Source organism: Leucopleurus acutus (genome assembly GCF_964270905.1).
Source record: "Leucopleurus acutus genome assembly, chromosome: 17".
NCBI lineage: Eukaryota > Metazoa > Chordata > Mammalia > Artiodactyla > Delphinidae > Leucopleurus > Leucopleurus acutus.
This window is the reverse complement of record NC_139159.1, coordinates 778,111-804,623: the sequence shown is the minus strand read 5'-3', so window position 1 is coordinate 804,623 and position 26,513 is coordinate 778,111. Positions and strand designations below refer to the sequence as shown.

Genomic DNA, 26,513 nt, shown 5'->3' with positions numbered 1-26,513 from the left:
GGCAAGGGGAAAAAAAAGCAAGAATAAGCAAATGAGACTACATCAAACTAAAAGTTTGGCACGGTGGAGGAAACTATCAACATAACACAAAGGAAGCCAACAGGATGGGAGAAGACATTGGCAAACACTACGTCTGATAAGGGATTAATATCCAAAATATACAAAGAACTCATACTACTCAACATCCAAAAAAGCAACCTGATTTAAAAAATGGGCAGAGGATCTGAATAAGACATCTTTCCAAAGACACACAGATGGCCAACAGGCACATGAGAAGACGGTGCTCAACATCACTAATCATCAGGGAAATGCAAATCAAAACCACAATGAGACACCACCTCACACCTGTCAGAACTGCTGTCATCAAAAAGACAACAAAAAACAAGTTGGCAAGAATGTGGAGAAAACGGAACCCTTGTGCACTGTTGGTGGGAATGTAAATTGGTGCAGCCACTATGGAAAACAGTACGGAAGGCCCTCAAAAAATTAAAAATAGAGCTACCATACAATTCAGCAATTCTACTCCTGGCTATTTATCCAAAGAGAACAAAAGCACTATTTCAAAAAGATATATGCACCCTTATGTTCACTGCAGCATTATGCACAATAGCCAAGATATGCAAGCAACGTAAGTTCCCATCAATACATGAATGGATAAAGATGATGTGGAAGGTGCACACACGTGCGTGCGCGCACACACACACAAATACACTGTAATACCATTCAGCCATAAAAAAGAATGAAATCTTGCCATCTGCGACAACACGGATGGACCTAGAGAGTATTATGCTGAGAAATAAGTCACAAAGACAAATGCTGTATGATTCCACTTACATGAAGCAACCAAAAAGTTTATAGAACACAGCGTGATACAGAAGCAGAATCAAAGAACCTGTAATCAAGGAACTAGCTCTGGACTCAGCATCTAGCTAAGTAATCTTGTGAAAGCCATTTCATATCTAGATAGCGCTCATCTATAAAATATACTTTGCCTAGAGCCTAAATGATTCATAATGTACTTTCCATGAGCACTACTATTCCCATATATGTATAAGGACCTATACAAGCCATAAGGGCCTCTCTCCCCTTCTGTAGTTTCAAACTTTGCTGAGTTCCAACTTAAACTGAAAATAACATCTGCTCTTACACAAGTCAGCAAAGACTGTGTAAACAAGAATACACTTCCAAACCCAGTCCTGAAGTCCCATCTTACAATAATATCTCAAAGATTTACTTATAAATACATCTGCTCTTTTAAAACAGTTAACTACTTTTGAAACAAACTTTTTCATACGCGGGCCTCTCACTGTTGTGGCCTCTCCCGTTGCGGAGCACAGGCTCCGGACGCGCAGGGCATGTGGGATCTTCCCAGACCGGGGCACGAACCTGCGTCCCCTGCATCGGCAGGCGGACTCTCAACCACTGCGCCACCAGGGAAGCCCCTGAAACAAACTTTTGAACACTGGATTTCATTCCATTTGTTCTAGTCTACATACCTCACATCCATTTTGAAGTTTTGCGTCAAACAGCTCCCCAAATACTTGCTAAGTGGACGTTTCCACATATGGGCAATCTCCGCTTTTCATGGTTTCCACACGCGTGACTTTCAGTTACCGTGGTTTAGCGAGACACCAGTCCCCCAACAACAGGGTTCAGACTCCAGTCTCCATGGTACGCAATGAGTACGCGCACAGAGCTCACACGTGGCTGCTAGCTCCTCAGTCCACAGGTCACCATGTGAGTGACAGAGGAGCAGTCCCGACCAGCAGCCAGCACTTCACAGCTTTCAGTGTGTACCTGAGGCTCACTGCACTTCTCTTACTCAGTTAACAGAGAGCAAAGCATGGAATAGAGTTGCCTCCTTGTCTACCAGTGACAGTCCATAAAAATAGCCAACAAAGGTGAAAGTCCAGGGCTTCCCTGGTGGCGCAGTGGTTGAGAGTCCGCCTGCCGATGCGGGGGACACGGGTTCGTGCCCCGGTCCGGGAGGATCCCACATGCCGCGGAGCGGCTGGGCCCGTGAGCCACGGCCGCTGAGCCTGCGCGTCCGGAGCCTGTGCTCCGCAGCGGGAGAGGCCACAACAGTGAGAGGCCCGCATATCGCAAAAAAAAAAAAGGTGAAAGTCCAGCAAAGAAACAAGAACTGGCAACACAAGAAGTGAAATCTGAACAAATGTAAAGAGAGTCACAGAAGAAATTTGACCGTGGGAACATTGGAGAGACTCCGGAAGAGCAGGCAGAGGAATTCTGTGAACATGAGCTTATTGACATAAATGAGGACAGGAGATGTAGGAAAAGGATGACCGTGTCCCAGAGGAAGTGAAAAACTTCACAATAAAGAAACTCTCAGAGATATTTCCTAACACTGAAAGCACAAATGACAAAATACTGGAAGCAGATCCAAATTTTGGAGTATGACAATTCACCAAAGCACAGAAAAGATACTTGTTCCACATAAGTTATACGATAAAAAGATAAGGCAAGCATTGTTCAAACTAATCTTGACAAGCGTTTTATAACCAAAAACACTAGTTCTTAATCTCTCACGTTTAAACTACAGTGTACTAAACAAATGTTAGTTTTACTATTTTTTCCATTTTTCCTATATGCTTGTAACCCCAGGAATTTTCAATGTTTCAGCAAACATTTTCAAAGGTCACAGAATAATCATAATTTTTCTCACTTAGTAAGATTGCTCTGAACAGTTTCAGTATGCCACCCAAACTACCATGCAAAGGGAGGACTGCTGATAGGTTGTATTGCCTGACGATATTATCAAGAGCAAACATACGTCAAGAGCACCCAGGTTCCTAACTCACATAGACAAATCTACCAGGCCTGTTATTAAAGTCTCAAGAGGGAAATACCCTGGACTATTACAGTTCAGCTCTTGTATTGTTTAATTTCCAGGTTCTATGATTTACACCTGCAAATCTCTTCTTCTATTACTACTCCCAAGTTCTGCCCATATCCACAAATCTTCATCCTGAAGATGGGGAAAACAAACAAAATCATGTAGTCCAAACTTTTCATAGAAGAGACGGAAAAGCAAGGCTTATGAGACTCACTGCACGCCTAGCGTGGCAATCTACCAGGGCAGCAGGGGAATCAAAACACAGCCAACCCAGTTCCTGTTCCAGTAAACATAATGCTTCCCACTTCTGAAAAAGGTAATTAGGCTTCACTGTGGTTGTTTTCCACCTATATGGCTTACGTAGACTTACCACACTTTTTAATCTAACATTAATACTTCTTTTAGTGCTGAGATGTGATTAAATTTTTGAATCACAGGTACTAAATATACTAACAAATTTCTATCCCAAAGAGTCGTGTTTCTTAAGCCGTGTCCTATGAAATCATCTTGACCCCCGAGGTGACTGTCTCTTGGGAAAGAGGAACCTAGCCAGTGGGGTCTCCACCATAGCCCTACTTCTGTCCACGAGAAGCATCTGACAGTCTGAAACAAGGATTCTGCTAGGAAGAGAAGTATGAAAGCCACTCTCAAGCCTAAAAGGAAGTAAGATTCCTGATTTCAGGATTATTCCAAATTCATAATTGCTCACGATGGAAAAAGCACTAGACTGAGGGTAAAAAACCTGATTCTGATCTGGACTCTACTGCTAACCAACTATGTAAAACCTTATATTTCCTCAGGCCTCAGTTTACTCAACTGCAAAACAAAGAGGACCAAATGGTATGGCAAAGTATCATATCGGTCAGCTTAGAGGTCTCAGTCTAGTTAGAATTCTTCCTGCCAATTTTTCCTCCAGTAACAGAAAGACTAAAAGCATATGATTTAGGAAATGCAAGTTAAAATATAATGCTTTAGTTAAAATTTAAAAAAATATCTGTCAGGTGTCTTTTTCTTTTTGGACTATTAAAGAGCTATTTTTATCAAGATTATTTTGGCTTAAATAAAAAATCATGGGACTTCCCTGGTGGCGCAGTGGTTGAGGGTCCGCCTGCCGATGCAGGGGACGCGGGTTCGTGCCCCGGTCCGGGAGGATCCCACATGCCGCGGAGCGGCTGGGCCCGTGAGCCATGGCCGCTGGGCCTGCGCGTCCGGAGCCTGTGCTCCGCAACGGGAGAGGCCACGGCAGTGAGAGGCCCGCGTACCGCAAAAAAAAAAAACATGTACAGTACACCCTAATTTTAAAATTTCAAGCTTTATCACATTTATTTCACAAATACACGGGTACTGTTTCCCGCCCTTGCTACCAAGAGGCAAACAATACAAAGTAGAACTAAGAGAAAATATAATCTAAAAATAGTTTCGAAACATAGTCCAAAGCTGCTTCTGCACTCCCCTCTCCCCAAGCTGGACGACAGTGTCAATGTTGCAAAGCACAGAAAAGGAATAAATGGTATATGAAATTCGCCAAGGCAATTTTTAACAACAGTTTCAAAACAAATTTCAGTGATTTAAGAAAACATCAACTAACTGCCTAAAAGATATTCTTTCTGATTATGCTCAGGTTTCAAATCTCATAAATTTAAAAGCAGCGTAAATGTAACAATTAGAATGCTGAAATATAAACTAGAAAATACAGGCTTCCAATGTACAATAAACGTGCTAGTAATCTCTCAGCAACTTCTTTATAATTCATAGTCAACTTCCAAAAATGACTCACTGTGGTTAACAAAGGGCACCTGCCATTAACATAATCTAATCATTGGTCTTTTCAAAATATTTCCACACTCTCTCACAGGTACAACGTTAGAGGGGAGAAAAATTGTATTTAAATAAAAAAGTGAAATCCACAAAATGGAGATTATCAGTCAAACTGAAACACACCACTTTACTACTAAATTTTCAAGAACCTTCAGGTACGAAGCACAACTCTTAAAAAGACATGGAGTTTTAATGCACAAGCACACTCGATTTTAAATAGCAAGGACAGTAAAGTTTTAACACTAAAATGTCACTTTTTAAATCATCCACGCTTTACTAGCTAGCTCTGACCTCAAGTGTACCGAAATAGCTCCCCAACGCTAAAATCGTTAAACAGCTTATCCTGACACCTGTACGTAATAAAGATGCGATACAAAAGACGCAATTCTTCATTAAAATGAAGGGAGAACGGCACTACCTTAAAAATACCCATCACAACACACACCGAAGCCTTCCACGTTAGTGCACAAAGACTTGAAAATTCGTGTTATTATGCAATGATGGCATGAAATACAAAACCACACTGTTCCACAGCCACGGTTCAATAATGATTAGAAAAATTAAAGACCATACGTCTTAACGTTTTAAGTAATAAAACTGTACCCCTTTAACATTTTGTAATGGTCAAATTTCTAAAACCTTAGTGTTAATACCGAATTTCAACGTCTGTGCTCAGAGGAAACTAAAACTGTATTCAGTACGAGAAGAGCGGAACAGCTAATCTAAGAAACCGCTTTTTCTTCAATTAGCGTTCACCTAGCTCCTTGCTTCTATTTAGTCTGCACCTCAGTTTTTCACTCTAGCGAAAGAAAGACCACACGCATTCAGTCGCTAAGAATGGCCCTGTCCTCCGCCCACGTCAGGGCGAGCTGGGGGGTCGGACCCGCTCCATCCAAGACCCTCACGCGAGGCCTCGCGCGCCCTGGTGGACGCGGCCCGCCCGGGCTCCCCTCCTCGCTCCCGCACCGCCCGCCAGAGCCCCGGGCCAGCCGGCCCGGCCCAGCCCAGCCCCCAGGCACGCAGCCGACGCGCGGGCACGACCGCCGCCCCGACGGCCGCCAGGACCCTCCCTGCTCCGGCTGCGCTCCGCGGAAAGTCCGGCGGCCGGGGGCCCGTACTCCGGCTTCTCCCACACCGCCAGGCCGGCCGCCACCTGTGCGCAGAGGCGCAGCGAGGGCTGGGATGGAAAAGCAGGCGGCCCGGCAGGGTACTGACCTGTGGAGACCGCCATCTTCTCCTGCAGCCCGACGCACCGCCCGGACGCACGCGACGTCCGCGCTACCTCCGGGAGCGCCGCCGCCCGCCCCGCGGCTTCCGGCCCCAGGCTCCCGCCCCGCAGCTTCCGGCGCGTCAACGCGGACCCGCCCCGCGGCTTCCGGCTTCCGGCTTCCGGCTTCCTGGGACGGGCCCGCTAAATCAGGGTGCGAGGGTGCAGGTTAAGCTCAGGGAACAGACTTGAGTCAGTCACCGTGACAGAGAGGAAGAGCGCGAGGCCGGAATGCTCCAGGCGGGGAACGTGCTCCGAGAGCCCGCGCAGGCTCTGACGTCATAGGCGTGCGTCGGAGCAGGTGCGCTAGCGTCGCCCAGAGGGCCGTCCTCGGTCGTGGGGGAGGGTGGCGTCTGTGTGGAGTTCGACGAAGTGCGTGTGGAAATGAGGCCCTGACCAGACAGGGGCGTTGACGGTTCCGTTGAAAATGATTCAAGGAGTGACAAAAAGTTTAAGGACCACCTTGTTCGTGCTTTCTTTTGAGATAGGCTCGCGAGAGAAACGTGATAGAAGTCTGTTCCTGAGTCTAGAAAGTTCCTTCCGCTTGTGAGTGATTGGGGAGCATCACTGCGTCCAGAGGGCGGAGCTGCCCACGCGGCTCGGGCGGCCGCGGGGACGACCGGGACAACCCCCGAGGCCACGACGTCCCCGGGGCGCGCGGACCTCTCCCCGCCCCGGCCCGCACGAGTGGGGCTCGTTCTGTGGCCGGGCGGTGGGCCTGCTGGGTGGGCTGCTGCTCCCGTCCTGCACCCCTGTTTACCCGTCCCTTGCACTCTGCGGAGGCTTGGGGAGGAGACAGACCCTCCGCTCGGTTCTGAACGTGGAGGGGGTGTCAGTGCTTGGTCCCAGCCACACCCCCTAAAATGAAGCGGCTGAGCGGGCGCTGTTCGGTTCGCTCTCTGCGATGGGAAGCCTCTGCTGCGGCTCCCGGTGGCCCTCTCTTGGCCTCATGCCTTGCTCTTTAATATCCCTCTGCCTTTTGTGGGAGCTGTGTTTACTGACCAGCTTCCAGTGAATTAGATAAGGCAGTGTCCACTGCGGCGGCACATACCCTAAGATTGGACCGGAGCAGGGAGGATTAGCGTGGCCCCTGCCAGGATGCACGCAAATTCGTGAAGCAGCCCATGTCTTACAGAAATCTGAGCAAGAGTGGGTATCCGTGTACGTATGACTGACTCACCTTGCTGTGCAGCAAGGAACCAACAACGCTGTAAAGTGACTCTACGCCAATAAAAATCAATTTTAAAAGAAAGAATAAAATAAGACAGAAGTGTGGGGTATTGCTTCTGAGATTTTGTTTAAGAAGACTACATTGCAAGGACTTTCCTGGTCATCCAGGGGTTAGGACCCGGCGCTTCCACTGCCCAGGGCCCGGGTTGGATCCCGGGTGGGGGAACTAAGATCATCCCACAAGCTGCGTGGTGAGGCCCCCGAAAAAAACAGAAAGTAAAAAACGACTGCTAGGTTGCATACCTTGCTCTCTTGCTCCCTCTGAGGGAAGCCAGCTCTCATCCTGACAGCTACCTTACAGAGAAGCCCACATGGCGAGGAACATCAGCCTCTGGCCAATAACTAACCTTGAGGAAGTGAAGCACTCAGTTCAACAGCCTGAGGAGCTGAATCCTGTCAACAGACATGGCGGGGTGAGCTCGAAAGCAGATCCGCCCCACTCAGGTCTTCAGGTGACACTCTGGCCCAGGCAACACCTTAAGGGCCACTCTGCTAGAGTCCTTGAGGCAGAGCACCCCAGGTAAAGGTTGCCTGATTCCTGATCCTCCGAAAATGAGATAACACATGTTTGTTGTTTTCGGCCACTACATTTTGGCATCATTTGTTCTGCAGCAGCGGGAAACTAATACACTCTCTTACAGTCGCCAAGGTGTGGAAGCAGCCTAAGTGCCCATCAGCAGATGAGTGGATAAAGAAGACGTGGAATATATATACACAATGGAATAGTACTCAGCCGTTAAAAAGAATGAAATTTTAGTGTTGTCAACTACATGGTTGGACTTGGGGGTATTATGCTAAGTGAAGCGAGACAGAGAAAGACAAATATTCTGATGTTTTCACTTGCATGTGGAATCTAAAATATGAAACAGGGCTTCCCTGGTGGCGCAGTGGTTGAGAGTCTGCCTGCCCATGCAGGGGACATGGGTTCGTGCCCCAGTTCAGGAAGATCCCACATGCCGCGGAGCGGCTGGGCCTGTGAGCCATGGCCGCTGAGCCTGCGCGTCCGGAGCTTGTGCTCCGCAACGGGAGAGGCCACAACAGTGGGGGCTCACATACTACAAATAAAATAAAATAAAATAAAATATGAAACAAAAGAATTAATGTAACAAAATAGAAACAGACTCTCACATGTAGAGAACAAACTAGTGGTTACCAGTGATGAGAAGGAGGGAGGAGAGAGAAGATGGAGGGGATGAAGAGGTACAAATATTGTACAGGACAGGGAATACACCCAATGTTTTATAATAACTTTAAATGGCATATAATGTACAAATTTAGAATCACTGTGTTGTACACCTGAAACTAATATAATATTGTAAATCAGCTATACCTCAATTGAAAAAAGAAAACTTTGTAAATTTCTCTTGAGATTTCATCTTTGTCTCCGGTATCATTTAGAAGTGTGTAATTCAGTCTACACATATTTTGGGAGTCAGTGAAGGTTTTTGATGCATGGTAATGGTTACTCAGTATTTGTAAGATTAGCTAATGTACAATTACAGTAATCAGTTATATTCTTACCTTCTTTGTTGTAGATTAATTGACCACAAATGCATGGTTTATTTCTGGGCTCTCCATTCTGTCCCATGGATCTATGTGCCTGTTTTTGTGCTCATTTCATACTGGTTTTTTTTTTGTTTGTTTTTGTTTTTTTTTTTAACAAGACATTATTTTAAGAATTTATTTTAAGTGAAATAAAACACACGTCACATACCCTTTACCATCATCACCATTTAAAGTGCACGTTTCTGAGGCATCAGATCTATTCACTTTCTCGTGGAGCCGTCACCACCATTCCTAGAACTTTTCATCTTGCAAAACCAAAATTCCACAACCATGAAAGTCTCCCCGTTCTCTCCCACTGCCCCTGGCACCGATATCCACTTCAGTCCCTGAGTTGTCGACTCCAGGGCACCCACTGGAGTGGAATCCTGCAGTGTTTGCTGATGGGTCACTTTGGAAGAGCTGACTTTCAGTCTGAAGTCATACTGTTTTTGGTGTTTGTTTTGTCAAAAAGTTTATTTGGACTCACTGTTTTGGCAGAAGCATCTGTACATCAGCCTACTGGTAAGCCAGTGGTGTTTGTAAGTGCCTTTACCTTGTGGACCCTGGGTTAGGGACAGAGGAGGAAACCAGAGAGACAGATGACAGTCCAGGAGAAAGGGAAACCTCACTCGCATACACTGGTGTTTCCACACAGCTCATTTAATGGAAATTGTTAGACCTGGACTAATCCTGTCTTCATTATCTAACTGTGCAGCCCTCTGTAGATCTTAGTTGCCTCATCAGCAACTGATGGGTGAGGACTGAATGATAGCATCATACTGTTTTGACTAATGTAGCTCTGTAGTATAGTCTGAAGTCTAGGAGTGTGATGCCTCCAGCTCTGTTCTTCTTTCTCAAGATTGCTTTGGCTATTCAGGGTCTTTTTTTGATTCCATACAAATTTTAGAATTATTCTAGTTCTGTGAAAAATGCCATTGGTATTTTGATAGGGATTGGTATAAAGCTTTTTTTTTTTTTTTTTTTTGGCAACGCTGTGAGGCTTGTGGGATCTCAGTGCCCTGACCAGGGATTGAACCCAGGCCCTGGCAGTGAAAGTACCGAGTCCTAACCACTGTAATGCCAGAGAATTCCTGGGATTGCTATAAAGCTTTTTAAAAAATGAAAACAGAACTTGTCAAAATTTGTGGGATACAGTGAAAGCAGTACTTAGAGGGAAATTTTGAGCATTGCATGCAATGTTAGAAAAGAAGAGAGAAGTGAAATCAGTCATCTAAGCTTCCACCTTAGGAAACCAGAAAAAGAGCCAATTAAATCCAAAGTAAGCAGAAGTAAAGAAATAATAAAAATTAAGAGTAGAAAGCAATGAAATTGAAAACAGGAAATCCATAGAGAAAATCAACAAAACCAAAATCTGGTTCTTTGAAAAGATCAATAAGCCTCTAGCCATGCTAACAAGACAGACAGAAGACACATATTACTACTACCAGAAATGAAAGAGGGCACATCACTACAAATCCTATTGACATTAAAAGGATAATAAAGGAAGACTATGAACAAATCTATGCCCCAAATTTGACAACCCAGATGAAATGGACCAATTCCTTGAAAGATACAATTTGCCAAAGCTTACAGACAAAATAGTACGCATAGGTCTCTCTATATATTATAGACCTATACACTAAAGAAAAAAAATCAACAATCGGTAACTTTCCAAAACAGAAAGCACCAGGCCCACCAATTTTACTGGTCAATTCTATCAGACATTTAAGGAAAAAATTATACCAATTCTCTACAAACTCTTTCAGAAGATAGAACAGAGGGAATACTTCCTACCTCATTCTGTGAGGTCAGCATTACCCTACCAGCAAAACCAAAGACATTATAAGAAAAGAAAACTACAAACCAATCTATCTCTTCAACATAGATGCCAAAATCCTCAACAAAATATTAGCAAATAGGGCTTCCCTGGTGGCGCAGTGGTTGAGAGTCCGCCTGCAGATGCAGGGGACACGGGCTCATGCCCCGGTCTGGGAAGATCCCACATGCCACGGAGCGGCTGGGCCCGTGAGCCATGGCCGCTGAGCCTGCGTGTCCAGAGCCTGTGCACCGTAATGGAAGAGGCCACAACAGTGAGAGGCCCGTGTGCCACAAAAACAAACAAACAAAAAACAAAAAAAAAATTAGCAAATAGAATTCAACAATGTATAAAAAGAATTACACACCATAACCAAGTGGGATTTATCTCAGGGATGCAAGGCTATTTCAACATTCAAAAATCAATGTAATTCATCATATCAATAGGTTATAAACAAAAGCCACATGATCATATCAATAGATACAGAAAAGCATATGATAAAATCCAACACTCATTCATGACAAAAGTTATCAGTAAAATAGGAATAGAGGGGACTTCCTCAACCTGATGAAGAATATCTGCAAAAAGCCAACAGCTGACATGATAAAGGTAACAAACTAGATTTTCCACTAAGATCAAGAAGAAGACAAGGATGCCCCTTCTCACCACTCCTTTTCAACACTGTACTGGAGAAGAAAGAAAGAAACTTATTTGTTTGCCAATGACATGATTTCCTATGTAGACTATCTGAAAGAATCAACAAGAAAATCTGGAACTAATAAGCAATTATAGAAAGGTTGCAGGATACAAAGTTATCATACAAAAGTCTATCACTTTCCTATGTATCAGTAATGATCAAGTGGAGTTTGAAATTAAAAACAGTGCTAATATAAGCACCCCCCAAATTACTTAGTTACAAACCTAACTACATATAAGATCTATCTGAGTAAACTTACAAAACTCTGATAAACAAAATCAAAGAAGAAATAAATAAATGGAGAGATATTTCATATTCTTGGATAGGAAAACTCAATATCATCAGGATGTCAGTTCTTTCCAAATTAATCTATAGATTCAGTGTGATCCCAAAATCCCAGTATGTATCCTGATTCTAAAGTTTATACCAAGAGGCAAAGACGCAGGGTAGCCAACACAATATTAAAGGAAAAGAGCAAAGTTGGAGGACTGACCCTGTTTGAATTCAAGACTTTCTACGAAGCTACAGTGACGAAGACAAAATCGTATTGGTGAAAGAATTGATAAATGGAACAGAATAGAGAGTCCATAAATAGACCTATATAAATAGAGTCAACTGATCTTTGACAGGCAGCAAAGGCAATACAGTGGAGCAAAGGTAGTCTTTTCAACAAATGATACTTGAGCAACTGAACATCCAGGTGCAAAAAAAAAAAAAAAAGATTCTAGACACAGACCTTATGCCCTTCACAAATGTTAACTTGAAATGGATCACAGACTGAAGTATATAAGGCAATACCATAAAATTCCTAGAAGTTAACATAGGAAAAAGCCTAGATGACCTTGGGCTTGGCAATGACTTTTTAGGTAAGACACTGAAGGTACCATCCATGAAAGAACTGATAAGCTGGACTTAAGTTAAAATTTTCTGCTTTGCAAAAAAACACTGTCAAGAGAATGAAAAGACAAGCCACAGACAGGAGAAATATTTATAAAAGACCCATCTCATAAAGGACTCTTATCAAATTATAAGAACTTTTAAAACTCAACAATAAGAAAACAAACAATCTGATTGAAAAGTGAGCTAAAGACCTTAGCAGACACCTCACCAAAGAAGAAATACTGATGGCAGATAGCACATGAAAAGATGCTGAACATATGTCATCAGGGAAAGGCAAACTAAAACAGCAATGAGATATTGCTACACACCTATTAGAATGGCCAAACCCAGAGCACTGATAGCACCAGATGCCAGTGAGGATGTGGAGCCACAGGAATTCTCATTTGTTGCTGGTGAGGATGAAAAATGGTGCATCCGGGGCTTCCCTGGTGGCACAGTGGTTAAGACTCCGTGCTCCCATCGCAGGGGGCCAGGGTTTGATCCCTGGTTGGGGAACTAGATCCCGCATGATGCAACTAAGCGTTCGCATGCCACAACTAAAGATCCTGCATGCAGCAAGGAAGATCCCGCACACAGCAACAAAGAGCCCACGTGCCACAACTAGGACCCGATGCAGCCAAGTAAGTAAATAAATAAATAAAAATTTTAAACTGGTGCAGTCACTTTGGAAGCAGTCTGGCAGTTTCTTACAAAACTAAATATACTCTTCCTATATAATCCAGCAGTTTTGCTCCTTGATATTTACCCAAAGGAGTTGAAAACTTATGTTCACTCAAAACGTACACATTAATGTTTATAGTAGCTTTATTCATGATTGCCAAAACTTGGAAGCAGCCAAGATGTTAGTAGGTGAATGGATACATAAACTGTGATGTACAGTATATAGACAGTGGAATATTATTCAGTGCTTTAAAAAATGAGCTATGAAGTCACGAAAAGACAGGGAAGAAACAAATGCATATTACTGTATATTAAGTGAAGGAAGCTAATCTGAAAAAGGCTACATACTGTAGGACATTCTGGAAAAGTCACAACTGTGGAGACAATAAAAAGATCAGTGGTTGCTAGGAGTTATGGGAGAGGGAGGGATGAGTACGCAGAGCACAGAGGACTTTTAGGGCAGTGGAACTACTCTGTATGATGTTATAATGGTGGATACATGTCATTATACATTTGTCCAAGCCCATGGAGTGTACAATACAGAGAGTGAACCATAATATAAACTGTGGACTTTGGGTGATTATGATGCATCAGTGTAGGTTTATTGTAACAAGTTTACCATCTGGTCAGGGGTGTTGATAATGGGGGACACTATGCATGTGTGGGGGAGGGACATATATGGGAAATCACTCAGTTTTGCTATGAACCTAGACTGCTTTAAAAAAAAAACTATTTAAAATAAAAATTCTCCAGTGGCTTTCGTCATACTCAGCTGAAGTTCTTGCAATGGCCTGGAAGGCTCTGCATGGTGTATTCCCATGCCTGCTCCCTTATCTCCCATCTTCACCTCCTACTCCTCTCCTCTTCGCTCTTTCTTACCCAACCCGTGTGCTTCCTCACTATCCCTCCAACAATGAAGATTCACAACCACTCCAGGGTCTTGTCACTGGCCATTGCTTCTACTTGGACCTCTTTCCCTCCCAGTACATCTCAGCTGAACATCATCCCTGCCCGCTTCTTGCAGTCTCTTGCCAGTACCTCTAGAGGTTCCCCTGTTCTCAGTCAGGCTGATCAGATCCCATCACCTGGGATTTGGACAGGGATTATTGCTGGCTATGCTCTGCTAGAGCAACCTCCCAGGGGAAGGACTACAAATTTCTGCTATCCATTCCAGCCACCCCCAGACGTAGTGCATCCTTTCTGAAGTGTCCTGGCAGGCACAGTGGTGGGGTGAAAGTAGACTCAGTATGCACTGTGTGCTGAGAGCTGACTGTTCAAACCCAGAGCCCCGGAAGTGAGCGTTTTCACGACAGTGCCACGATGAATGTGTCGGCGCTCTCAACTCTCCTCCTCCTGTTAGAATACTGACTGGTTGTCATGGTGTTAAGTCCACATTCAGTGGGTCCATTCTTCTTCCTCACATTCAGCAGCTGGAGCATTCTTAAATCTAAATAAACAGGAGATAATGAAAACCAAGATAATACAGATGGAATTTGTTGTTACTCCCTTGTTTTTTTTTTTTCTATGAAGGGGATTCTGAGGAACATTGGTAATGTTTGAAGTTTTAAGTCCATAGCTGGGAAGAACGGACAACCACTGAAATAATGTGAACTGCATACGCTAAAAGTAGGGAGGTGACTCAGGGTTACATAGAACTCCTTGAGAGGGAGGATCTGACATAAAGTCATAAATTTCCTAGATATGTAAATTCCTTTTTCTTTTCTGTTTTTTTTTTTTTTTTTTTTTTTGTCGTATGCGGGACTCTCACTGTTGTGGCCTCTCCCATTATGGAGCACAGGCTCCAGACGCGCAGGCTCAGCAGCCGTGGCTCACGGGCCCAGCCGCTCCATGGCATGTGGTATCTTCCCGGACTGGGGCACAAACCCACGTCCCCTGCATCGGCAGGCAGACTCTCAACCACTGTGCCACCAGGGAAGACCCCTTTTTCTTTTTTAAAGAAAAGAGATAGCAACATAAAATATTTTGTTAATAATTCTGTAATAATTTATTCATGACTATTTCTTTAACACATCCACTTTTAGTTTCTTTTTTTTTTTTTAATTCGGTTGCACCAGGTCTTAGTTGCGGCAGGCGGGCTCCTTAGTTGTGGCTCGCCAGCTCCTTAGTTGTGGCTTGCGAACTCTTAGCTGCAGCATGCATTCAGGATCTAGTTCCCTGACCAGGGATCAAACCGGGCCCCCTGCATTGGGAGCGCAGAGTCTTAACCACTGTGCTACCAGGGAAGTCCCTACTTTTAGTTTCTTACACACCTTTCAGATAAACATTTTTATAATTCTTCTTATATTCTATATATTATTTACTACTTTCAGTAAAAAATATTTTTCCACTCAATCTTCATAATTATAATTTTAAAGGCTTTAAAATATTTATCACATTATCAAGCCATTCTCTTAATTTTGGACATTTGTCTGCTTCCAGGACTCTTCCTAGAAAAAGTTCCTCTATCTATATCTTTAGGCAGTTAGGGGAAAGGCCAGAGGTTCTTCCTGAGTCTTTTGGGCCTTAAAAATAATCATCCTAGGGACTTCCCTGGTGGTCCAGTGGTAAAGAATCTGCCTCCCAATACAGGGGACACGGATTTGATCCCTGGTCAGGGAACTAAGATCCCACATGCTGCAGGGCAACTAATCCCATGCGCCACAACTACTGAGCTTGCGCGCCTCAGTGAGAGAGCCTGCATGCTGCAAATTACAGAGCCCACGTGCTCTGGAGGCTGCACACCACAACTACGAGCCCATACGCCCTGGAGCCTGCACACCACGACTAGAGAGAGAAAACCCGCATGCCACAATGAAAGATCTCGCATGCCTCGACAAAGATCCCACGTGCTGCAACTAAGACCCAACACAGCCAAAAAATATTTTAAAAAAATAATCAGCCTAAATTAATCCTCATGTTACTGAACCGAACTCTGGTTTGCTCACCTGATGTGCAGCAAAGCCAATCTACCTGGTTGTGGTGAAGGAAAGTACAGTGTTTACTCACAGGCGCCAAGCAAGGAGAACAGGCAGCTGGTGCTCAAAGGACCCAAACTCCCTGAGGACTTTCAGGGAAGGGTTTTTAAGGCAACATTAGGGGTGAGGGTCGCAGGGTGTGGGATCAGCTCATGGACATTCTTCTGACTGGTGATGAGGTAACAGGGTGATGTTGGGGGAATATTAATCATCAGTCTTCTCATTCCAACTGAAACCACACAACTGGTCTCAGGAATTAATGCAGCTCATGTTCTTCATGTCTCAGCACAGAAAGAATTCAGTGAGGGACAGAGTGGGAGGTAAGCAGTGGATCTGATTAGTATAGGACACTTGTGAACGCTACAAGTGGGCAGGCAAGAGGGCTCTACCCTGAGAACTAAGTGAGCTACATTTTTACCATCAAAGGAAAAGTGGGGAGGGGGAGAAGACCACCTTCTTCCTCATTCTTTGAGTGGGCATCAAGTTTACATCACTAGCTCCTCCTTTGTGTCTTAAAAGCAGAAATAACAGTTCTGTATAACAGTTGGAGTCTTCAGTACACCACTTCTGATAATGGATACAACCACCAAGCAAAAGATCAGGAAAGAAATAGAAGACTGAACAATACTGTGGACGAGTAGGACACTTCACTCAACAACAGCATCACCCATGGTTTTCTCAAATGCACATGGAACAGTCTGCAGGATAGACTGTCTGTCACAAAATAAGTCAAACAAATTTTTAAAAGATTGGAATCATGCTGAGTATCTTTTCTTATCACAATGAAATGGAACTTAAATCATTAACAGAAGGAAAACTGGATAATTCACAAATATGTAGAAATTAAACAATACACTCTGAAACAACCAGTGTGTCAAAAGAGCAATCACAAGGGAAATTTTTTAATTTCCTGAGAATACAGTATAGCAAAACTTAACGGGATGTGGTGAAAGCGGTGTAAAGAGGGAAATGTATAGCTGTAAACACATACATTAAAAAAGAAGAAAGATCTCAGATTAATAACCCAATTATACAGCTTAAGGGACTAGCAAAGGAAGCGCAAACTAAGCCCAAAGCTAACAGAGGAAAGAAACAGGAACAAAACAATAAAGATTAGAGTGTAGGAAAACAAAATAGAGACTAGGAAGACAATAAAACCAATGAAATCTGAAGATGGCTCTTTGAGAAGATAAACAAAACTGACAAAACTTTAGCTAGACTGACTAAGGAAAAAAGAAGACTCAAATGACTAAAATCAGAAATAAAAGTGGGGATATAACTAATGATTATACAGAGATAAGAAAGGATTGTAAGGGACTGCTATGAACAATTGTACACTAACAAATGAGATAACCTAGAGGAAATGGACAGATTCCTAGAAACACACAATCTCCTGAAACTGAATTATGAAGAAATAGAAAATCTGAATAAACCTGTAACCAGTAAGAAGATTGAATCAGTAATAAAAAAATTTCCTAACAAAGAAAAGCCCTGGATCAGATGGCTTCACTGGTGACCAAACATCTAAAGAATTAATGCCGATCCTCTCAAATGCTTCCCAAAAATTAAAGAGGAGGGAACACTTTCTAATGCATTCTGTGATGTCAGCATTACACGATACCAAAGCCAGACAAAGACACTGCAAGAAGAGGAAACAGCAGACCATTAACCCTTATGGATATTGATGTAAAAATTCTCAACAAAATACCATAAGCTGAAATCAGCAGCATAGTACAAGGATTATACACCATGACTAACTGGGTTATATTCCAGTAATGCAAAGTTTGTTCACATGATACACCACATTAATAGAATGAAGGAAAAAAATCACATTGTAATCCTTATTCATGCAGTGAAAGCATTTGACAAAATTTAACACCCTTCCGTGATAAAAAACACTCAAAAAAACTAGAAATAGAAGGAAACTTCCTCAAGATCATAAGGCCACATATGAAAAACCTGTAGCTAACAACATTCTCAGTGGTGAAAGACTGAAAGCTTTTCCCATAAGATCAGCAATAAGGTTGCTCACTTTGCTGCTTCCATTTAATGCATTATTGGAAGTTTTAGAACAGTTAGGCAAGAAAAAGGGGTAAAACTTATGCAAATTGGAAAAAAATAAATAAAATTATCTCTGTTTGCTGATGACATGATCTTGTAGAAAATCCTAAAACTTCCACACACAAAAAAACTTTTGGAACTAAGAACCTAATTCAGCAAAGTGGCAGGATACAAAATCAACACACAAAAGTCAGTTGCATTTCTATACACTAACAGTGAACAATTTGTGATGGAAATTATGAAAACCATTTCATTTATAATGGCATAAGAAATAGGAATAAATTTAACCAAGGAGGAGAAAAGCTTGTACGCTGAGCAGTGTTGAAAACATTGCTGAAAGAAACTAAAGAAGACATGCATAAATGGAAAGTCAGCCCATGCTCATGGATTGGAAGATGCAGCCTTAAGATGGAAATACAGTGGTGTCCCTGCAGGTCAGCAGACAGCAGAGCAGCCTGGGCAGACGGGCGTCGCCAGGACCTGCAGGGAAGGCGGTGCCCTTGCCATCGGGGCTGTGCTCGCAGCTGCTCCTGGGGGAGGGGCCTTCCTCCGCCAACAGGTGAGCAGGCAGCTCTGGGCCCAGGGGGGAGTGCACCTGCTGACGGAACGGCTGCTCCCTTACTGCCCCTTGGTCTCCGGCAGACGCCTCCTGGGCCAGCCCAGCCCAGACAATCCAGGGAACGGAATTCCACGAAACACAGTTCCAGCTTGACCAGGCTGACAGCAAACACAGCCACCACACGTACAGAATACTTACAACCCGAGAACTAACTGTTTGTTGGCAAGTCAGGAGGCTGTGAATGCTCATGTGAGGTCACTGGACTGTGCTCTAATTTTGAGCACAAATGACGTCTCCTGCCTGTTGTCTGTCTAAGAATTCAACGTGCACGGTTGAGGACACTCATCATGTTGGTTTGCACAGAGCCTCTTTTTACCATTCAAACCATAATTTTATGCTTGAAGATATGTCAGCAGGATTTATGAAACATATTTTAGATTATTTCCAGTTCATAAATGGCTTTCATAGGGGTAATATGTATGTATATATGTCTAATTATTTTAGATACTTCTGAACTTACAGTGACTTCACTCTTTGCTTTCTCTTTTCCACCTTGATCTAAAGTAGAGTACTTTTTTCGCATGCTATTTTCAGAACTAAGTGTATCTTCTGATGGTTGAAATAGATGTTTCGATTACTGTCTCTGCTCTTGCCATTTATACAACACTTGAAATTTTTTTTAAACAACTTTTTAAAAAAATATTAATTCATTTATTTATTTGACTGCACTGGGTCTTATTTGTGGCATGTGGGATCTTCATTGCCGTGTGCGGGATCGTTCTTTTTTTTTTACTTGCGGCATGCGGGCTCATAGTTGTGGCACGTGGGCTTGTAGTTGTGGCATGCGGGCCTGTAGTTGTGGCACACAGGCTCATAGTTGTGGCATGCATGCGAGATCTAGTTCCCTGACCTGGGATCACACCCAGGCCCCCTGCATTGGGAGTGCAGAGTCCTAGCCACTGGACCACCAGGGAAGTCCCAACACTTGAAATTTTTTAATGCTTCTGACAGTTTCAGACTTAAAGAAGTAAAAGGAAAAATTGTAAAAGACTTTGAAATGAACTGAGAAGCGCACTGGGTGTATGTGAAGGAAACGTTGTCTGGGTGACCTGATTCTGCAGGTTCTCTGCTCTTTTTTCTGTCTTTGAGCTATTTTACAACTCATTAATTTGTAAAAAACTGGTAATAATGGCCATGATTTGTGTCCATAGAAATACAAATTGTGTCCAGTGATTCCCATAGATTATTCCCTGTGTATAGTCCCATTTTGCTTCAGTTTATAAATTAATACCAATTTTCTTCCATTTTTTACTTGACCCAGTCGTAATTTATTGATTCTCTGATTAACTAGTAAGTTAAAACCTTTGACACTGTCATTTTATCTGTCTCAGTGTCTTGATTATATCTTTTAAAAAATTTTACCAACAGCAAGGAGCTTTATTTATATTCCATACAGTGAATTTCAGTAAGAACTCATGGCATTCCAGTCGTATTTATGTATTTATTCCACTTCCATCAAGCACTCAGGCCCTGCACTGGGTCCTGGGGAGGAAAGATGAGAGCCACAGCAGCAGGTACAGAAAGCACGTGCTGCAGAGCAAACGTCCCAGAGAGGAGGGTGCAGGGCAGTGGGAGGACCGGAGAAGGTTCCTGATTTTGTAGAACAGGTGGGAGTTGGTCAGAGAAGGCATTTTGTGCAGAAGCACCAAGTGAGGGGGAGCATGACACACCCAGAGGTGAATGGGGGGCAGCTGAAGGAAGGTTGGCACCTTCGTCCACTTGGACAGCTATCACAAAATAAAGTACCAGAGAATGGGTGGCTTATACGCGACAGAAGCTTATCTTTCATGGTTCTGGGGGCTGGCAAGTCCAGGATCGTGGCACCAGCAGGTTCAGGGGCTGGTGAGAGCCCTCTCCCAGGGTTGCAGAAAGCCAACTGTATCCTCTCGGGATGGTCGCTCTCGGGTCTCTGTTATGAGGGCAGTACTCCCATTGTGGGGCTCTGCAATCACCTCCCATATGCCCACCCGCTAATACCATCACTTTGGGCATTAAGCTTCAATGTAGGAATTTTAGGGAGACTCAACATTCAGCCCACAGCAGCTGGGAAGCTGGACACGGGCCCCTGCCAGCCTGAGGAATGAAGGTCCTACTAAGCAGCTTTGGGGGTCATGGAAGGACTGCACGTGGTAGGTCCCACAAACAGGAAGCTGTTTCTGCAGGAAGAGATGCTGCTCTGTCCTTAGAGTCAAGGAAGGAGAATGCCTTGCTGCCCGCACGGATCAGCTGCTGCTTCTGCGTCTGTAGTATTATCTGAAATTCAGGGGCAAAGAGCTCTGCTCCTAAGTGGTGTTGGAGTTGGACAAAGTGGAAAAAATTCTATTTTGCTCCTCTTTGATGTATATTTCATCTTAAGTTTATCTGAGACATTTTTCCAAAGAAGACACACAGATGGCCAACAGGCACATGAGAAGATGCTCGACATGGTTAATCATCAGGGAAATGCAATCAAAACCACAATGAGACACCACCTCACACCTGTCAGAATGGCTGTCATGAAAAAGACAACAAACGGCCAAGTGCTGGTGAAGATGTGGAGAAAAGAAGCCCCCGTGCACTGTTGGTAGGAGTGCAACTTGGTGCAGCTGCTGTGGAAAACAGTCTGGAGGTGCCTCAAAAAACTAAACATAGAGCTGCCTGCAATTCCACTCCCAGGTACATATCCTGAAAAGAAAACAAAAACACTAATTGAAAAAGATACATGCACCCCAATATTCACTACAGCATTGTTTACAATAGCCAAGATATGGAAGCAACCTAAGTGTCGTTCAACAGACATTTGAGTATTACTCAGCTATGAAAAAGAATGAAACCTTGCCATTTGCAGCAACATGGATGGACCTGGAGGGTTTTATGCTGAGTGAAATAAGTCAGAGATATTTATATGACTGTAAAAAGTAAAACAAACTAGTGAATATAACAAAAAAGAAACAGACTCACAGATGTAGAGAACAAACCAGTGGTTACCAGTGAGGGGGGCATAGTAGGGGTCATGGAAGAGTTAGAGGCATAAACTACTATGTGTAAATAAATAGGCTAACATTATACTGCACAGCACAGGAACATAGCCAGTATTTTATAATAACTATAAATGGAGCATAACCTCTAAAAATTGTGAATCACTATGTTGTGCACCTGAAGGTAACATGATATTGTAAATCAACTGTACCTCAATAAAAAATTTGATATATCTGTGCAACCTTCATATCTAGTTGTTAATATGCAGAGGGCACAAGATGTAAAGGCAAATTATTATTATTTTAAACACACGGGCTTATCAACAACATGAATCAGTCTTTCCTTGGTGGATGAAGTTCTATTTTCTTTAATAACAGCTACTAATTAAGCAACAGAATAGGTTACCATGACATTAACCTTGTTCTAAAAGAATCATTAATGTGTAAAATCAACAGTTTGGAAAGCACCTGGACCCCACAGTCAAAGCCTATTTCATGGAACTGTCTGTTCTTTATCCATGAGAAGTTGAGTTTATGTAGGATTATCTACAATCTGGAAATCCGATACTGAGAATAAGTGAGCAGAGTGTTTCACACGCTTGATAATTCGCCAACCTGGCATCTTTTCTTCTGAAGGCCCTTCTCACTTACAAATTCATTCTGAGCAAAATTTCACATTTGACAGTGTTTTGATGTATAAGTCCTTGCAGATATTTTTGCATTTTGACAGCAAACTCCAGAGTTACAGTGCAAGCTGGGATAATTTGGCAAGTTTAGGTTCTGGGACAGAGCAGCTGGGAGGATTGGGTAGGGTCACAAGGAGCGATGTTATCAACGCTTGGCGACGGTTACTGAGTAACCAAGGACGGGCTGCCTGGTGCTGAAGCTTTCTGCTGTGACCATAATTTCTACTTCTTTGCCTGCCTTCACTGTATCCTTTTTTAATTTACAGGAGTCTTGTAAGAAACAGTCATTAAAGTTTATTCCTGAGTCCAATGTGGTTTTGCTATAATAATGCCAAAGTCCTGCGGACGAGCATGTTGCCAATTAAATCATTATTCTCTAGCGCTTTAGCCCTTTGCAAAGCTCCACGGTTCAGGGGGAAGAGGTTTCACGCACTTAAAATACACATCGCCGAGCTTGAGTTTGGCCCTCTGGTTCCTCCAAAGTTCAGAATGTATCTGATCAGGTAGAAATAGTTTTCAGGGATCTTTTACTGTAAACCCTGTTTGAAATAATCACAGCAGATAGCTTATAGGAAGCCTTAGCACAGATGCTGTATGTTATATAATATTGTGTTACAATATAATTTTCCAACTAAGGAAAGACTTTTCATTTTTGTGAGATTGTGTGTTTAGGGTTCACAGTACTTCAAGCCATCAGATCACACACTTTGCCTGTGAAATCCCACTGAAGGTCGAAGAGCCTGTGCCAGAAGCCCAGGCATCTGAGCAGCAGGAGAGAAGTCAGGGGCTGCTGAACGTTACAAGCCGAAAACGTCGCCGAATCAGATGCTTCCATGTAAAGGCTGATGCTGTTCTGTTGGGGCAAAGCAGGGCCCACCTGTCCCACTGCTCCCAGGTGGTTCTGGAACAGACGCTGCGGAAGGCTGCGCCTTCCCGGCAGACAGCCTCCTACGCTTGCAGAGATCGGCCCTGCATTTCAGCCCTCAGCGCGAGGAGACACCGCCAAGGGGAGGCGGCTGCATCAGCGGATTCTCTTTCGCGGGGGAAAGAGCTGGACCGGTGTCTTCCTCCAGCCCTCCCAGTTCGGGGGCCGCAGAGATGTGCCTGTGGAATGGGAGCAGCACTTCCCCGCGGGGCTGCTGGGAAGGGAGGACACGGCACGTGGCTGAGCGAGGCGTGTTTGTTAAATAAAACACGGAGTCCATCGCTCGGTCTCTGCAGAGGCTGATAAAGCCTGGGAAGAAAGGGAAACAGATTTTAAAGTTTATAACTTGCCATTTGCAACAATAGAGAGCAGTGAGAGGAGAATCCAAAGGATAAACACCCCTGAGGTTTTTTGTTTTTAGATTCCACATGTAAGTGAGATCATAACAGCATTAGTCTTTCTCTGTCTGACTTATCTCACTTAGCATAATACCCTCTAGGTCCATCCATGTTGTCACAAATGGCAGGATTTCCTTCCTTTTTATGGATGAATAATATTCCATTGTGTGTATAGTTACATACATATATATAAATATATATATATATATATAAAATTTCACATCTTTTTTATCCATTCATCCATCAATGGACACATAGGTTGTTTCCATGTCTTGGCTACTGTGAATAATGCTGCAATGATCATGGGGCCCATGAGGTTTTATAGCTTTCTCTTTTTATCTGGAAAATTTGTAGTTGCCTTGGAAAAAGTCCCTGCCTTCATGGAGCTTCTGTGCTAATGGAAGCAGACTAAGAGCAAACTCTTAAACAAATACATATATGAGACAATTTCCCACCATGATAAGTGCTGAAAAGCAAACAGGGTAACAATAAGAGCGGCACCGGTGGCCGCTGGCTCTGTTCTTTGGGGCAGGTGGTTAGGGAGGGGCCCCTTTAGGAAAGGGTCGCAGCTCAGATCATGGGGCAGGTGTTGTAGGAAGCCCTGAAGGGGCCCAGGCAGCAGCGGGCAGCTGAGGAGGGCAACTTGTGGGGCCTCCCTGGTGGTGCAGTGGGTAAGACTCCACGGTCCCAGTGCAGGGGGCCTGGGTTCGAGCCCTGGTCGGGGAACTAGATCCCACATGCATGCTGCAACAAAGGAGCCCTCGAGCCTCAACTGAGGAGCCCACCTGCCACAACTAAGACCCAGTGCAAACAAATAAATAAATATTTTTTAAAAATGTGGCTTGTGATCCTGAAGCAGAAACATGTATTTTTTTAGTTTTGCTAGGAGCATCATTGAGACAATTGATGAAATATGAATGTCTGTAGATTGGGTAACAGTATTAATTAAAAAAAAAAATTATTTCATGTTTTTTGGCCGTGCCACCACATGGCATGCGGGATCTTAGTTCCCCAACCAGGGATCGAAACTGTGCCCTCTGCAGTGGAAGCATGATTCTTAACCACTGGACAGCCAGGGAAATCCCTTAATTTTTCGATCGTTATGAAATTATTTTGTGGTTATTATATAAAGTAAGGTTACTGGTTTTAGGATATACATGGTTTTTAGGAAGTATTTATAAGTAAAGGGGCATCCTGTCTATAAGTTAGTCTCGAATAATTAAAAAAACTGTATAGGTAATGATAAAAGCAGGTTCGAGGAAATGTAACAAAGGAATTTGAGTGAAAGGTAAATGGGAATTTTACTAACCTTTTTTGTAAGCCTGAAACTTATTTCAAAAAGTTTAAAAAATTAAATTGCAGAGGCATTTTTAAAATGACCTCAAATTTAACAAGTAACAGCACTTTCTTAAACTAAATATTTCCTAACCTTGTGCTAAGAGTGAGTCATTACCTTCTGGGTTTCTTCATTCTTGCTGGTATTTGATTCCTCGGGTGGAGTTGCTTATATTTATGATGGATACTGGGAGTACAGTGGCTTGTGTATGTGTGTGAATCAGGTAAGGCTGTTCCAGCTAGCAGGTCTGGGTATCTTTCAGGGTCAAAATTGGAGGGAAAAATTCAAATGCAATTACATTATACTGTAACATTTAAAACATATATTCGTAGGAATTGAGCTGAATTGTATTGTCCTCATAAGAAAAACCTACATTCTACTTATTTTGTTCACAGGAATGTGGTCGGGCACTGACCATGTGCCAGTCGTAAGCACTGAAGGCTGGGAGGAAGAGGAGCCAGGATCTGGCCTGGGCAGCCCACATCTGTGCCAACAAACCACCTTCTACAAACGGGAAGGTGCCGGGGAAGGTGCCGTCTTTCCTGCCCCGATACTCCTGAGGGTAAGTGCGGAGGCTCGGCCTCCAAGGGCAGAGCTCTCCCGTGACTCACCCTCTTCCTCTCCTGCTCCGCTGCCTACAGACACCCAACAGGCATCTGTCGGCTCTGCCCTGACAGGATGAGCCCCTCCTGGCTCTCGGAGCCCCCCCAGACCACGTCGCAATTCCACAAGTGACCGGAAATGCGCCCAATTGAATAAGTTTAGATCCACCATAACGGAAGCCTCATTATGTTAATTCAACTCAGATTCCTGTAAAATCAAACTTTATTTGCAGCCATAAGTTCCATGTTGGTATTGAATAACAAGGTTTAAAAAAATATCACTACTGTGTTACCTCAGGGGGAAAGCATCTTAGTCACCAGATAGGAGCGCCCCAGAAGGTTCGGGTACTGAGCATACTCGTCACTTAACTTCCTATGTTCTAGCCATGACTGCAGGCGGAGGGTTCACTTTGGTGAAAGCCTGTCTTTATTTCCCGTATCACTCGTCTATGATCTACAGAACTGTGTAAAGGAAGCAGCTCCAGAACCTGATGGCAGCAATGCTGTTTGTTTTGGTTTTTTTAGTATTTATTTTGACCGTGCCAGGTCTTAGTTGCGACACGCGGGATCTTCGTTTGCCGTGTGTGGGAATCTTCAGTTGCGGCATGCATGTGGGATCCAATTCCCCAACCAGGGGTCGAACCCGGGCCCCCTGCATTGGGAACCTGGAAGTCTTAGCCACTGGACCACCTGGGAAGTCTGCAGCAGTGCTCTCTCACTTAGCTTGTAATTGTGCAAGAAGGCACTCTTGTTGTGACCTTACTCAGAATGCAGTTTGGGGGGAAGATCAGCTCTCGCCGTGGCCCCGGGACATTTCCCAGTTGGTTCAGGGAACTTGGCCTCACAACGCCCTGCACACTGTGGGCCCTGGTGTAGTGTGTGCTGTCCACAGCTCGTCAGTGGCCTGAGAACCAGCCACCTTGAGCAACTGGGGCTGGGAACCGCTCAGCGCGTGGCCTCAGACTCCTCTCCCCAACGGTCTCCCTTCTCGGCCCAATTCTGGAAGCGTGAGCAGCGTCCACACACACACCGGACAGAGTTCTACTCAGAAGATTCAGCGGTTTTCATTTCAGACTCGTCTCTCGCACCCTCTGGTGATGCCCCAGCCTGACTGCTGCTGAGGCACCGTGACCCCCAGGACAGAATGGGGACCGCCGGAGCTGCTCA

At 43.9% G+C, this 26,513-nt stretch overlaps 1 protein-coding gene across 2 annotated transcripts in view; it reads right to left on the bottom strand.

Annotated features, from left to right (window-relative positions):
• UBE2V2 (ubiquitin conjugating enzyme E2 V2) overlaps positions 1-5,952 on the bottom strand; it is a 30,096-nt gene extending 24,144 nt beyond the window's left edge. The window contains exon 1 of one of the 2 annotated variants that reach the window (XM_082858757.1): positions 5,888-5,952. In XM_082858757.1, coding sequence (XP_082714883.1) covers positions 5,888-5,903 — 16 coding nt within the window. In that variant the 5' untranslated portion in view covers positions 5,904-5,952. Of the gene's footprint in view, positions 1-1,496; positions 1,781-5,887 lie in introns of those variants that run through there. The other variant, XM_082858758.1, reaches the window with a different exon arrangement.
• Positions 5,953-26,513: the final 20,561 nt, after the last annotated feature.